This window comes from Melopsittacus undulatus, chromosome 7 (assembly GCF_012275295.1).
Source record: "Melopsittacus undulatus isolate bMelUnd1 chromosome 7, bMelUnd1.mat.Z, whole genome shotgun sequence".
Classification (NCBI taxonomy): domain Eukaryota; kingdom Metazoa; phylum Chordata; class Aves; order Psittaciformes; family Psittaculidae; genus Melopsittacus; species Melopsittacus undulatus.
Genome location: NC_047533.1, coordinates 7872174 through 7887158, shown reverse-complemented (window position 1 = coordinate 7887158; position 14985 = coordinate 7872174). Strand labels below are relative to the sequence as shown.

The following is a 14985-nucleotide window of genomic DNA, read 5'->3' as shown; positions in this document are numbered from 1 at the left end:
ATAATGCCTTCTTTGATTAATTTTCCTACTGTAACCTGAATGCAGAGGGTGGCATAAATGGTGTGTGAAATCTATGTATCTGAGGTAAAACAACCAACCTTCCCCCCCACCAAAAAGCACAAAGAGTCAAAGGAGTGAACACTGAATGCCATGAAAGCAGTAGGGGCAATGACTTTTGTCTTTCAGGGGTCTCACTGGCAGACAGCAATGATGTCTCCTACATAAAACAATTCTCTTACTGTGGACAAGGGATGTTAACAAGCACGGGCTACAGGAGAACGTAGTGTATGCCATTAACGGTATAAAATGCATCCACGTTTCCCTTGTGTATGTTATGGTGCCTGTACACGCCTCACAACATCCAGCAGAGAGACCAACTTGGCCGGAAACGGAGCCGTCCCCCTCAGCCCCTCCCGCACCAAGAGCGCCACCACACACAGGCAGCTTCTGCGCATGCGCAGATATCCACCCTGGAGAAAGACCGTCGCGCATGTGCGCTGCCTCTCCGCTCCCGGGCTCAGCCATGTTCCTCGGCGGCGGGGCTGCTCGCCTCAGCCATGTTCGGAGGGCAGCGGGGCCTGCCGCGCCAGGGAGGCGGCGGAGAGGAGCCGGGCGGGCTGCGCAGGTGGGAGCCACCGCGGGGAGACGGGGCGGCCGGGGCCTGCCGGGTGTTGGTCTCTTAGGGCTGTGGGGAAGGCTGTTGTGGGGGTAGGCCGCAGGGTGCTCTTCTTCCGCTTTCCCCCCCCCTTCATCCTCGTTTTCCTCGGTACCCGCTTATCGTCCTCTGCCAAAGGTCTTCTCCTGGGCCCCGCGGGCAGGCGGCCTCAGTGGGGGAGCTTCCTTGTAGAGGCTGCTTCGGTCCCTGCTGGCAGCGGGTAGGGAGCTGGGCTCGGAGTGAACTGCAGGCCGCAGCCCAGGCATCGGTGTGTGCGCTCCGCTTAGATGCCCCGAGTCCGGCTGGGGGTTTCTGGGGTTGCTTTTTGGGTGACCCTGAAGGGGGCGGGTTGAAGAAACATTGGAATACTTCTAAAAAGGGATAATTTTCAGCTAGTATTTTTCTCCAGGTTTTCATTGTTGTGCCTAAAGCACAGTTCCCCCTCAGTTCCCCTTTTCTTTCAAGTTTTTGAACTGAGTAATTACTGTTGAGGGTGGTTAGAGAAGGGTTTTAGCCAGTGACTAAGCATTGCAGAAACCAGATGTGTTGAAAGTGTCCCATTGCCTAGATCCATGATTGGAAGTGAGCTACTTGTGCTGTGTGTTTGCAACTTTGAGCTCTCTGGGAGTAGGGAATAAGCCATATGCACTGTATGTCAGTAAGTTGGAGCCCTGTGGGAACAGGAAACTTTTGACAGCCAGTCAGGGTGAAGGAGGAAGGAAAAGAAAACATAAGTTGTAAATGCAAGATTAACCAAAACCTTCCTTCTCTCTCACTTGTTGACTTAAAACCCGCAGAGACCTTGCATACACAGAGCAGTGTGCTCACTTGCACTGAAGAAACAGCAGTATGTTTGCTTTGTGGTCTGTAATACAGGATTCTTCTCTCAGGCAGACAGAGGTGGACCTGCAGGTGTGGTCCATAGCCCAGAAGCTGGGCCTAATGTTAGTAGGTGTTGTGACAGTGCTGTATTTAGTAACCTGTCATTTAAAATGTCAGAGCTCCTCCTGGGTTTCCTTCCTTCCTGCGTTTCCTTCCTTCCTCCGTTTCTCCAGAACTGAGGAGGAAAATGAAGATAACTCTTATTAACCTTTAAGCGATCTCTGGTTGTCTTTCCAGCATGTTGCAAGCACCCTAGTCTAGCTCCTTGTCCATGCTTACTTGAGTATAAAAGTGTTTCCACATAAATGCTTGACCTACTTCTTAGATGTGCTGATTTTGTTTCACCACTTCTGCAGGTTAAGTACTGGATAGAATGGTATATAAATACCAAATAATGTGTTGCTGACAGGTGCCATTCTGTGAGTGCTGATATATCAGCAGTTCCATAAACAGTGTTGGCAGCCCTCTGTTGATTTTATTCTCTTTTCTGTTTGCAGATTACCTAAATACTTATGGTTTATTTTAAAGTTTCATTAGTCAAGGACCTTTTCTTGACAATTGCATTGTCTTAACACCTTTGGTAAATTAGTATTGCTCAGATAAGGTGACAGAGTCACATGCATGCCAAATCAGCACTTTGTAACTACACATGATGGTACTCAGATTGTCCATATCTGTTTTGTATAGACAGTGTTCAGTGACTTGGATTTCTGATGAAAATTCTTGGTTTCTAGTTCTGTGCAACATCCACACTGCTGGCGTCAAGAACAGGAATGTAGGAGCTGGAATGGTTCAGATTCTTTGGTGTTGGATGAATATGAACATTTAGACCAATGGCTGGAGAGGTAAGGAATAAATATGAAATTTGTTTAAATCTTCACTTTGCTGCATTCTTCTCCCTAGGAATCCAGCAAAACCTTGGATGTGATTGAAGGCTTTCTAATAACACGGTAACACAGAGTTAGAAAATGATACCTGTATTCTGCAAGAGTAGGTGTCCCTGCGCATGGCAGGTGGGTTGGAACTAGGTGACCTTAAGGTACTTTCCAACCCTAACTATTCTATAATTCTGTAATTCAGTTTGGCTAATGAAAATATATGCCATAATATTAGCAAGTATTCCATATGAAAGAGAGTATATGTATATTCTGAGGCAGTTGTTTAAGCCGTAATGGTTGAAGTCTTCAATGTTAGTATAAAATGTCCATTGAACCACTATGCTGTTGCACTTTTACAGTTTGCTTACACATCTTTATGTGTGAGTGTGGGCAGACCATGACGTTTGTCTCTTCACTTGACAGTGCATTTGGTGTATTGAACTGTACTACAGTTCTAGTAGATATTTTTTTTTGTTTTAATAGTCCAAGGATGAGAAGTTGTGCTTGGATATGTGCAGAAACCTGTGTTAGAATATAAGAAGAGGTGAAATGTTTTACTTAGGACATAAGGAAACTTTTTTAATAGGGTTTATACATCTCTGTGTGTTACCCTGTATGAAGTTGGTTGTCATTTCTGATGGCAAGTTTAATATTGCTTTAGCTAATGAATCTATTGAAGAGCTTACGGAAGCCCTTGTATTCAGGAGTGTTTTCAGTGTCATTGCTTTCATTAAAAAGTATTAACATTATGTTATTATGAGTCAAACTGGATGTGCCAGCAGCATTTTGTTTTTCTTTCTGCTAAGCAGATATGTTCTTTCTTAGTATGGAATCTTTGTTCTGTGTTAAAATTACATTGGCAGCATTGGATGATAGTTTCATTTGTTGATGTGAAACTGTTTAGGGAAAGTAAGACTATAAGCTAAATCTACTTCTGTATTACTTACCCTAAATATTGAGGCACTGGCACTGAAAGAAGTGGATGAAATGAAAGCGCTTCAGAATATTATAGCATTATACAACTGTCACTTACTCCATTTTTACGTTAATGAAAAACCTGGTGATTATCCACTCAAGAGAATGTCAATGATCCAGCTGATTAGTTAAGAGCTTCCTGACTTCATTTTTGGCTTTACACAACAGTTTACATGCTTCAAATTATTATGTTGGGATATGATGGCATAATCTTAGTTCTGCTCATGTGATGGTCATTTCTCTGTTTCTTGAGCATCAAAGCATCAACCTTGTCCTTCACAAAGTCTTTTGCTGATGGGAGAGATCAGTAACTAGACTGATTTGACCTCAAGTAGTTTCACGAGTTGTGCTCTTTGGGGAGGTCCTCAAGCAGCAGGGGGAAGGGTTTGCCTTAACTGAGCTCGAGTATATTAGGAGATCATCAGGTCTGTGTTCTGACAGGAAATTCATGACCATTTTCTTTACCTGCAGTGTAAAACTGATAATCTTGCATCACAACACTGAAAGGTTTTATTTTTTTTTACTTTGAACTGAAATAGAGTAGGGACATGCCCATGGTTTTACAGTTGTGGAACTGGTTTTGTCCACAACTGAAGTTTCTGCTCATTAAGTATGTTACAAGCAACAAATGTTCATATTAAATTCTTCATTGTTTTCCAGCTCTACAACACCAGAACAGTCAAGGACTTTTTCTTGCCCTGACTGGGAAGACAGAATTGAGGAAGACAAAGCTGTGAAAACATCGAATAAAAAAGTGACAAAGTGGGTATTGGACAATTATTAACTATTAATTATTAACTCTTGCTGTGTTGGTTTTAGCAATAGCCATCTGGTGATCTCTGACTACTTTGCATGCATTAATGAGGACTTGAAAAACAGCCAGGCTGTTTGATTTCAAGCTTGAAGGAAGCCCTAAGGAGACAGTAGTACTGAGAAGTCTTACCTCAAAAACTCCTTATATGATAGATTCTCTTCTTTTTCTGTTTAGGTTGCATATTCATTACAGTTTTCCATAACAGAAAATACTGTAATAATGATAGGACAAATGAAAATTAGCCGTTGAACCTAGGAGAGAGAAATGGCTGATAGATCTTTCAAGCTTACCTCCTTTGTATTATCCATCTTAGTTTTATTGAGTTTAAGCTTTTTCATATTTGTATTAGGAAGTTGTTACACATACATGCAATAATCGTGTATCATTTGATTTGCTTGTTGTAGGATTAGCAATAAGCTTCTAGTAAGGCAGCTCTAGGAGCACTACCCTCAGATGTATGTTTACCTGTGACAAACCTGAGCAATTGCATCAACTTGCAAAACCTAATCATGGAGTGATTCATTTGCTTAGCACGACTTTCACTTCACTAGTGAAGTAAGAGTTGTGCTTACTGTCTGTCAGAATAAGAATAAACACAGTTCTAGAGTATGTGTTTATATAACTTGCTGTAAGAAAATTAGGGTTCTTTTCAACTTAATTCTGATTTTTGCTTTTAAATTCTGTTTCAAGTGATTCTGCTAATCCAGCTGAAAGGGAAACAGATGAAGTGGTTCTGAGGAGAAGACAAAAACAGATCAATTTTGGAAAGAATACTCTTGCTTATGACAGATATATTAAAGAAGTTCCAAAGTAAGTTGCACTGTGTTGCGCATTTCCAAATAAACTGTTACTAGTTCCTGCCATCTGTATAGATCAGCAAACATCTTCAGTGCACTTAGAATTGTATGAACTGTAAGTGACGAAAATGTAATTGACTTTTATGAAAGAGAAGCCAGGTATTTTCTGCATATGAACAAATTTAGATAGGGAAAACTCAAAAGCTGGATGTTCCCTTTGTTTATTGCTGGTGCTAATAGCAAATATGCTTTGAATAAGTTCTGCGTTAATCATCCCAGTTTCTGGTGACTGTGTTGCTAGGCCAGTGCGAAGTTAATTGCTACCAGGAAATATCAGCTTTGAATGAGGCTTGAGCAAAGCCTTACATTTAAGTATTGGTAAGGAAAACCAGTCTTCAGTGATTTATCAGTGACTAACAGCTCAAAACCTGAATTTTTTCCTTTCTCTGCCATTACAGTTTGGGCTTCAGTCTGTGAATTGTGGCACTTTAAGCAAGATTTTTTTAGCCAGCCCCCTCTGGTTACTGCAGAGCTTTCAAGATTCAGAACCTAGTCTGTACTAATGTGTGAATGTGCGTTTGGGGAGGGGGGGGTTGTGTGGGTTTTGTTGTTGTTTTGAGGGTTATTTTTGGAGGTGCTTTTTACATGTGGCTAGCTACATAGAGTTGCCAGATTTCTATGGATTCTACCTGTAAGAGTCTGTGACAAAGACTGGCAGCTAAGTACAATGGACGCTGCAAAGATGTTGTTGAGCAAAACTTGAAAGACTAGATTTAATGACTAAATCCACAACAAATGCAGTAAATGATCAGATACTATATGGTATCATGGTCATATCTTTAATGTCACTTTCTTTCTTCAAAGAGCCTTGGGTTGCTTTATGAATTGTAGTTTTACTTGTCACTTTGTCGTCAATGGTTAGCAGCCAGTCTTAGGGTGATGCCTGGCACTTGCATAGCTTTGCTGTCATCAGTTGAATCACAGGTGGAGAATAGGAAAGGGTAAGAACAGTGTTCAAAAAAACCCATGGGGTAAACTTCAAAAAAAAGTTGTCTGGGTGGTATTTTAACAGGATAGTTTATAATACTGCTCCTTAGCAGGGATCTCACAGAAAGTGTTATGGCTAAGAACATTGATCTATGAAGCTGGTAAGGGACCACTTGAGACCAAAGTACTTGGTGTGATTGAAAACCTTATTGTAATAAGCTTCCTCCCAGGCATGAAGCTGACTCCAGTGTGGTAGCACTATAAACAGGATTGGTTTGGTTTGAAGAGACAGTTTGAGCTTTCCAATGATGTTTGATGTTCAGGTTCGAGATTTGAGATACCCTCTGAGAAACAGCACTTCCCACTGTGGTGTGATTGCAGACAGCATTGTTTCAGTGTCTGTCCTTCCAGTGGGAAGGGGTATCATTTGCATGTTACCCAGAGAATGGGGTGCTTTGTTTTCTATACTCCCAAGAGGCAAGTGCTGTTTAGAATTACAGCAATCCCCATTGGGATAATGCATGGACAATGGTGGAATAAAAGTTCACTGAAGATACTTGTGGATTGATCCCTGCGGTAAGCCAAGTATCCAGACAGCTGCTTGCTCCCTCCCTCTCCCCAGTGAGATGGGAAAAGAATAGGAAGAGCAAGAGCGAGAAAAGTGGTGGATTGAGATAAGGGCAGTTTAAGAGATTAAGGGGAGGAAAAAGCCAAGCAATGCAAATGCTATTATGTACTAGCTTCCACAAACAGACTGGTGCCCTGTCAGTCTGAGCAGTGGCCGCTTTGGAAGACACATCTTCCTCTGCCCCAGTTTTTACTGCTGAACATTACATTATCTGGTGTGGGATGTCCCTCTGGCCAATTCAAGTCAACTATCCCAGCAGTTTTCCCTCTCAATTTTTTGTTCATCCTCAGCTTAGTAGCTGCAGAAGGGGGTAGAGCAGAGTGGGAGAAAGAGAAGTCCTTGAAGCTGTGCAAGCACTGTTCAGCAGTGGCCAAAAATTAGTGTTATTAGCACTGTTTTAGCCATAAATCAATACAGGGACTGCTGTGAAGGAAATTAACTCCATCCCACCCAGACTCAGTACAATACTAAATACAAAGAAACTCGGGAACACTGAGGTAGAAGTAGGTGGAGGCTAGCACACTATGGAAGGAGTATGAGTTACGCATCTTGTTTCATATTTGTCTGTGGACAGTAGGGGTCTGCTTTTGGCAGATGTCAGAGTGCTGGACTGGATGAACCTCTGGTGTGACTCTGTGTTATTGTTAACTGTTGCCTGTGTTTCTGACAGAGTACACACATTTCAATTTAAAATATAAGCATTTTATTTATGAGACCACTGATGCCTGTGTGATCTGATGGACTGAGGATTGGTTTGGGTTTTGTTGGGTTTTTTTTTTAAGAACAAAAATCATGTTCTGAAATAATAAATGTTGTGTATTTGCAGGAATCAACGGATACCAGGAGTTCATCCTAGAACCCCCAACAAATTTAAGAAGTACAGCCGTAGGTCCTGGGACCAGCAAATCAGGTTGTGGAAGATAGCACTGCATGCCTGGGACCCTCCAACTGAAGAAACCTGGGATCTCCAGCCTGTGTATGTATCATAGAATCACAGAATCGTTTGGGTGGGAAGGGACATTAAAGCTCATCCAGTTCCAGCACCCTGCCATAGGCAGGGACACCTTCCATTATACCACATTGCTCCAAGTCCCCTCCAAACTGGCCTTGAACACTGCCAGGGATGGGGCAGCCACAGCTTCTCTGGGGACCCTGTGCCAGCGCCTCAGCACCCTCATAGTGAAGAGTATTTTCCTAATATCCAATCTAAATCTACCCTCTTTCAGCTTAAAGTCATGGGTGAATTAAATTAGCATGTGTCTGTTGCTTCACAGGAGGGCCCTGTATTTCCTTTAGAGTATTGCTAACTGGGAGCAAGAGAAGCTATCAGGCTCGGAAATGGGAAAGCCCTGTTTTCCTTCTGAAAGCCTTGTTTTCCTTCTGAAAGCCTTGTTTTCCTTCTGAATTCTGTTAGTCTTTTGAGATATTCCCATTATTTAGTCTAAATTCATACCAATAAGGCTCTGTGGGGAGGAATGCATTTGGTCTGTCTGCAGTCACACACTTGCTTCCACTGTGGGTTTACAGTGATGAGCACAAAGCAAGAAAATATTTTTCTAGAAAAGGATAGGCAGAAGCAGGAAAACAGTGATTACTGTTCCCTGAACTTGATAACCTTTCTATCTTCCCTTCCACTGATATCTGCGAACCCCCTTTCTCCTGCAATAACAGTATGTTAGAGAGTTTGAAAAGCATAAGATTAGAGGGAGCTTTCTGTGCTCTCTACAGGAGAGTGGCAACTGTGTTTAGGGTGGAAATTGGGGGTTTTCTTACCTCTTAGAACTATGAATTTCTGTAACAAGGCTAGCTCGCCAAATTGATGCCACCTAATACTTTGCAAGATTTGGACTATTACATGGGGAGAAAAAGAGTGAATGGAATTCTGTTAGCTCTGTAGCTGCATTGTGTAAATAGTTTTAGCTGTGGGGTAGTTGACCTGTGGTAGAAACTGAAGTTGTTTGCACCATTTGGATGTCATAAAAGTTGAACTGTTAATCATTATTGCAGCTTAAACTGCAAGTCAAATGGCTGGTATTTAAAATCCCTTCTTTTTTTCTCTGGTTTTAGTAGTACAGAACCCTCAGGTACTTCCCAGGAATGGTTCTGCAAGGATCAGGATATTTCTGGCTCCTTTGTTTTTGATGAAAAGCAGAAGAAAAATGAGTGTGAAGATGAGTGCAGCCAGACTGACTACACACCAGAGAGGTATGAAACTTCTATGTCTGACTTATTGAAATAGTTCAATACATGTTGGTGCTGTCAGTTTTTTGTAGGAAGTATTTAATGACAGTTAATGGTCAACTTCGGGGTTTGGCTCTTTTACTGTGGAATGTAACCCATTGCTGGTACAGAGCATTGAACGAGGAAGAATTAGCAGCATTGCAGAATTGCATGATTAACAGCAGAAAAAAAGCAGTCATCTTTCAGCTCCTCTGGTCATGGAGTGCTGAGGTTTCTCTAAGCCCTATTGGCAAGTGCTGAAAGTAGGAAATCTTTCTCAGAAGCAATAGTCACCATCCTCAACAGTATTACACCTATCTGCAGAACAGTGAGGATACTGAAAGTGAAGCACCTCATACACTTCCCTGTTCACTGAGATATCTTGATCTGGGGGCATGTGTGTGGAGCTGAAATGGTCTCTGATTCAAAGTTTCTTCTGTGATTGTGACTGAGTTTGCTTTCCAAAATACAGTGAAGTGGTTACCAGAATTTGAGCCATTTTCTCTATTTCTCTTAGTGCCTGAAGAATCATACCTCAAAAAAAGTCTTCCTGTGTAGCACGTGCCATTATTTTGCAGAACACTGATAAGCATTTAAACACAGATTGTTTTGTGTGTAAAATCTGTCTTTTCTCATAGTCCCTGTTCTCCAGGTTCTTCTCCGGTCTGGAAACGCAGAAAAAGAAACAATTCTGACTCCTCTGTGATTTCAAAGAGCAAAAACCATTATGTGCAGATGTATCACACACTGGGAAGGTATGAAATGATTCTCCATATGGAGAATGATATTACGAACTGAATTTTGGAATATGATTTGTATTTATCCCTCCATTTATTAATAGCTTCAACTGTATCTAAATGTACATGCAGTTCAATGAGGAAGTGATATCATATCAGAATTGTGTTTTATGATAGCAGATGTTTACAGTGGTCCATTGCAAAAGTGAAGATGCTTCAGTGTCAGAAGACACAGCATAGGTAATTTTGGGTGTGTAGATTTAGGCAAAACTAATGTGTTGGTTTTGATTTCTCACAAAACCTGGTTTCTGCTTCAGAGGCCGTAGTTCTGACATTGTTAGGCTAGTTATTTCTCATACCTCTTCCATGCACTGCATTCTGCTTTTTGGCAGGCAGAGTGTGTACAAATTGATGAGCATGGAATAGAGCCCAGTGTGCACTCATAAGTTGGTCAGCAAATACTGTGACTCACTGCCTAGCTATTACCATCTTATGTTTGCTACAGTTATGACAGAGAATATGTTATCTGTGAAGGGATGTGAAAGAAGCTTTGTGTATGTTTAAGCTTTTCTTTGCCTCATTAAAGATGTTATGGAAGAAAATACTTGTTGGACGTTGGTCACCCAGCCTGGGACTGGATCAAAGTGAGGTTAATGTTCAGAAATAGCTAACAGAAGGGTCCAGTGTTTTAGGCTCCTCTTTCCTAGCTGCTGCATTGGAAATCTTTCTATAAATGAGAAATGATAGGCTGTGTGGAGGAGAGCATGGCTTAACTCTATACAGATTTGTCAGCTCCACTTTTCTAAGGGAACAATGATTGAAAGGTTTTCACACTAACCGTAGTAAAAATGTGTATAAAGGCATGTTTTTCTCTCTCTGCTTACCCCCTTTAAGAAGAATTAAGAGGAACTGTGTTACAGAGGTCGATGGTTTCAGACCTTTTCACTTTCTTTTTAGCCTTACTGAATCAGGACACCAGGAGGCTCTTTCAAAGTGCTCAGAGTGGGAAGCCTTTGGTGAACACGACAAAGTAATGACAGTACAACATGGTATTGAAATAAGGTAAATACCATTATGATTGTAACTTTCTTTTTATTGTTTGTGCTATGAATGTCCTGCCCTTAGCTTTTTTATCTTTCTTTTCCTTCACTGTTTAATACTACTTTTTCCCCTTACATTTCCTCCAGCATGCGGTATCTGGTTATTTTTGTTCTTTGAGCTTACTTGGCTTTTTCCAGTCCATCTATTGCTTCCTGCCAATTGTGCCTTTAAGTAATGCTGGAAGATGAAGAGCCCCTTTCACCCTCTCTGTTGCATGGAAAGCAATGGCATTTCACAGAATTGGTCCCTATTGTTTTTACTGCCCTCTCACTTCCTCAGCCTAGGAGCTAAAAGCTTCCTCTCTGTCTCCCTAGAGATTAAGTTGTTTTGTAGCTGACCACAATGACAGTTATTTGTCTTCATGCAGTGACCCAATTCCAGCCAGCTGTTCTTCAGGATGGAACAATCAGAAACAGAAAAATCCCAATTTCTTTCTTCCTGACAGCAAAACTTGGAGAGATACAGACTGCAGGCTTGAGAGGTATAAAATGCAGCTCATCAATGGGGGGCTTTTTCTGCATATGAAGGTTAGAAGCATAGTTACTTTATTGCTGTATTTCAATCTAAGCTTTTATTATAGAAGTTTGTATTTTTTTCCCTATGTTGCTTAGGGATCTGTTGGCTAATATTTATGTGTTGCATGCTAAAATTCTATCACATTCTCAGACTGTAATCTGTATTAGTGTAAATAGAGGTTGCAGTTGTATTTAGTATAAAAAGGTTGCCATAAGAAAGTCACTCAGTCTCTGGGGATTTTTATATTTGTAGGCTTAAACTTTGTAGCAGTTTGTTGGAAGGACATCAGTCAGAATACCCTGAAAGGGGATGGGGAAGTGCTGAAGAGAGAATAATGAGGAAAAACATTTAAATACCAAGGTGAGTTCAAGCTGACTACTTATTCTACGTGTTCTGGTTCAGTAGCTCATATGCAATATCATTCTATGGAATCCAGCTGTTCAGTTCAAGCAGATCAGTTTCTCTATTTATGTATTATATCAGTATTTTATCCCATCCTCTTCTATTTACTGCATCACCTTAATTAAAAGATCTAACACTTCGGACTTGGTAAACTGAAATATTTACCTGTTTACCAAAAAAAAGTGTTTTATCACCCAAATGCAACACACCAGGTTGAGATATTTCAGTACAGATTTTCTGCCTTAGCATGAAGTCACAACTTTGCATTTGCAGCTGTAGACTTAAATGCAAATTTTCTCTTGGACCTTAGATTCCTGTATGGATTCCTAGGATAGGTGGGTAATCTTGAGTCAAGCAGCTTTTATTGGCAGATAGCATTTTGTGTAATTTGATTGCATTAAATGTAGATCAAAGACAGGCTTTGCAGCATTATGGACTTGGATATAAATGTCTGTTTAACAGAGATCTTGGAATATTTTTGCATTGCAAAATTCATTAAGAATATGGCATGTGATTAGTTTTACACTATAGATTTTTGATTTCTAGCAATTAGAGGAAAAAGCAGAGCCTTTAAATTGTGCTGATGGCATTTTTCTATTGACTTTACTGATATTTTAAATTTAAACTCTTTGATCATGAATAAGACTTCTTGTGAATTCATTTTCCTAAGTGCTAATTCAGTATTTGAACTATCTAGTCTCTCTTTGTATATAGAAGTATCGAAGAAGGACTTTCTCCTGTGATGGAATATGATTTGAAGGATAGGGATGTAGTCTGAGATGAGCTGATCAAGTCTTGGAAAACTGGTGCAGTTGCATATGGCCTGCACTGAAAGAAGAAGAGATTTACAGTCAGCATATATGCAATCAACATAAGGCAAAATGTGCAGGTAAAGGAAGCATTTCTCTACACATTACAGTTAGGAGAGCCTTTCTGGTCTTCTGGTTAGTTGATGTGTAGCTGCTTTGCAGTTGTCTTTGTTGTAAATAAGGCTCTGTTAAGGAGTGTATATATTCAGTGGGTTCATAATCACTTGTTCTGATTAAAAATTCATGACATGTAAAATGTAAAGTAATGTTAAGTGACTGAAGTAGCCTCTCTTATAGAGCAACACATTGGTTTCCTGGGATGCAAAGATCAGTGTTTAGAGAGATGTTGCCTTTAACCATGGTTTTTAGTTGCTATGAGCTCTAACTCAAAGGGCAGGAACTTCACATTCCTTCACATGTGGAAGGTGAATATTGCTTGAAAACCAGATAGTGGGTAAGCGGTAGAACTTCACACTACCTGCCTTTTTGCTAGAAGACAATTTGTGTCTAAAACAGGAAAAATAAATGTGGCTGGTTTAGAGTCCAGTTAAATGTCCATGAGTTTTAATATATCTAGCTGCTTTTTAAAGGAAAACACCTTAGTCAGTAGGACACTTAAGGTATAGCAGGAATATGTTAATTAGAATTGAGAGAAAAATGTGTATTATGAATGAATAATGATGTGAAAATGATGTGAGGTGTTGGGAAGGATAGGCTCACCTGCTTCATCTTTGCTTTGATAGATACTTTAGGACTGTAGGGTATGTAGTACTCTGTGTTTTCAATGACTTACATTCTCAAAATGTCCAGTCTATATGGGCAGTATGGCTTTTTCTTTTATACAATGTTTTAAGCTCACCATATGCAGTGCTCTGTTTCAGACTGTAACTCTATAGCTTAAAAGTGTTGTTAATGACTAGATAATCTATGACTCTGATACATCATACTTACAAACCACTGTTATCTGCCTTTTTGTTTAGGTTTTTCAAGATCCTTAAGGATAGATTATACTTTTTCTGCAACCTCTGCCTCAAGTGTAAAACTTCTGATTTCATTAAGCCTGTGCTACAATGATGGTGGATGTTCCTTAAAGCTTTTGTGAGAATGTTTCTGCTGTACCTGCGTTGGCAGACAACGTGCATCATATTGTAAAGGCTACTTCGATTGATGGATCCTGTTGTTGCTATTTGGAGATCTCCTACTTATAGTGCACTGGTGTTATGCTGGTAAACTGGTCCAATGTCAAGTTAAACTGAAGAATGTCAGCCTTAAACCAAGGAGTTCAACCCCTGTTTCCTCTACTGGACCAGAATTGTGCATCCAAGCCGAAGAACTGTTTCAAAAGAATGTAGATAATTTCAGCCTTTTTCCAGCTGTTAAAGACAATCTGTTCTTAGCTTTTGGATTGGGTGATCCTCTGTTTGGCTTTTTTACCATTCTCTGACATAAGATATGTTAAGGTAGAATTTGCCTAAGCAAGTGAGAGAAGAGAAAGGAAAGGCAGATGATTTATCAAAATCAGATCCTTCTCTTTAAGGGGATGAGTGACTGTTTGAACAGCAATGCAGTCTTAAATACATGGGATTTGCTTTTATGTGTGTTGCAGCCTAATGCGAAGAGCCAATTTACTGCTAAGTGTATAAGAGAATTAATTCAGTGCCTGGTGTTCCTACAGGAACTGGGGGTGAGCAGCAGTACTTGCAGGTTTAGAGCTGCTCTTACCCACACTAAGGGTTGCAGTGGTGTTGAAAGGTTCTGCATTATTTTATTCTCCTAGCACTGTGCTCAGTGAGGTCTGTGGCTATAATGGCATTCAGACCAGCTTCATATGCCAGTTATAAGAATGTTTTACAGTCCTTGTGGCATTTTATGTAGCATGTACTGGGACACAAATGTCTGTTAGAGCTGGGAACTGCCTCTTTGCAGGAGTTTGGTTGGCTTTTCACAGGGCCACTGCAGAACTATGGCAGTGCCAGGGATGTCACACAGCAGCCTTGCTCTGGGGCTGGCAGTGTACCCAGGGCCCTAAAGCCCATTGTGCTACTGATGTGGAACTAAACTGCATCCCCAAAACTACCCCCAGTTCATTCCAAAACATTATTTCCAGGGTGCTCGGGCATGGGGTTCAGTAGTGTCCCAGCACAAGGGTGGCTCAGCCACACACCACAGAGCGTGGGGTGTGTGTACACAAGGAACACACCTGTACAGCACTTTTTAAAGAAGTAATATTTAGCACCTTCTTGCTCCAGTGTGCATGCTGTCATGTGATTTATGATGACTGTAAATAAGGGAATGGTACAATGTTTTGGCATTTTTGTCTTTATGCAGAAGAATTAAAGACTTTAAAAATTCCTGTTACTCTGCTTTTGCTGTTACACTGAGTTCCATTATAAAAGGAATATGTGGGTTCAGGAGTCCTCTTTATGTTTGTGTGAGGGTGTTTTGTTTATTTGGGGTTGGTTTTTAGCCATTGCCAAAAGGGGGAAGGAGGATGCTTCTAAATCAAACTCTTAAAGGGATTTCACACCTTGCTTTGTACCCAACCCCTCAGTTTGTATTTTGGTATCTTGTCATGAAGTTATAT

At 40.7% G+C, this 14985-nt stretch overlaps 1 protein-coding gene across 4 annotated transcripts; it reads left to right on the top strand.

Annotated features, from left to right (window-relative positions):
- Positions 1-481: 481 nt before the first annotated feature.
- LOC101878117 (histone RNA hairpin-binding protein) lies at positions 482-14759 on the top strand. Of its 4 annotated transcripts, none has more exons than XR_004549875.1 (12): positions 482-625; positions 2272-2382; positions 4051-4152; positions 4895-5014; positions 7443-7592; positions 8687-8821; positions 9475-9591; positions 10531-10635; positions 11042-11155; positions 11443-11550; positions 12290-12481; positions 13382-14759. XR_004549875.1 is itself a non-coding variant. In XM_034064954.1 (11 exons), exons 1-10 carry the CDS (start codon positions 558-560, stop codon positions 11540-11542), a joined length of 1125 nt encoding a protein of 374 aa, XP_033920845.1. In that variant the 5' UTR covers positions 482-557; the 3' UTR covers positions 11543-11550; positions 13382-14759. The 4 variants fall into 4 exon arrangements, 1 of the variants encoding a protein (XP_033920845.1); XR_004549874.1 differs by having other exon boundaries at positions 8684-8821; positions 12307-12481; XR_004549873.1 differs by having other exon boundaries at positions 8684-8821.
- The last annotated feature ends 226 nt before the right edge of the window (positions 14760-14985 follow it).

Bases quoted from the DNA above. Each gene is read 5' to 3' on its own strand.
- LOC101878117 (XM_034064954.1), top strand. From the start codon at position 558: ATGTTCGGAGGGCAGCGGGGCCTGCCGCGCCAGGGAGGCGGCGGAGAG. The intron at 2,383-4,050 runs GTAAGGAATAAA...ATTGTTTTCCAG, and splicing joins TTAGACCAATGGCTGGAGAG to CTCTACAACACCAGAACAGT. The intron at 5,015-7,442 runs GTAAGTTGCACT...GTGTATTTGCAG, and splicing joins TATATTAAAGAAGTTCCAAA to GAATCAACGGATACCAGGAG.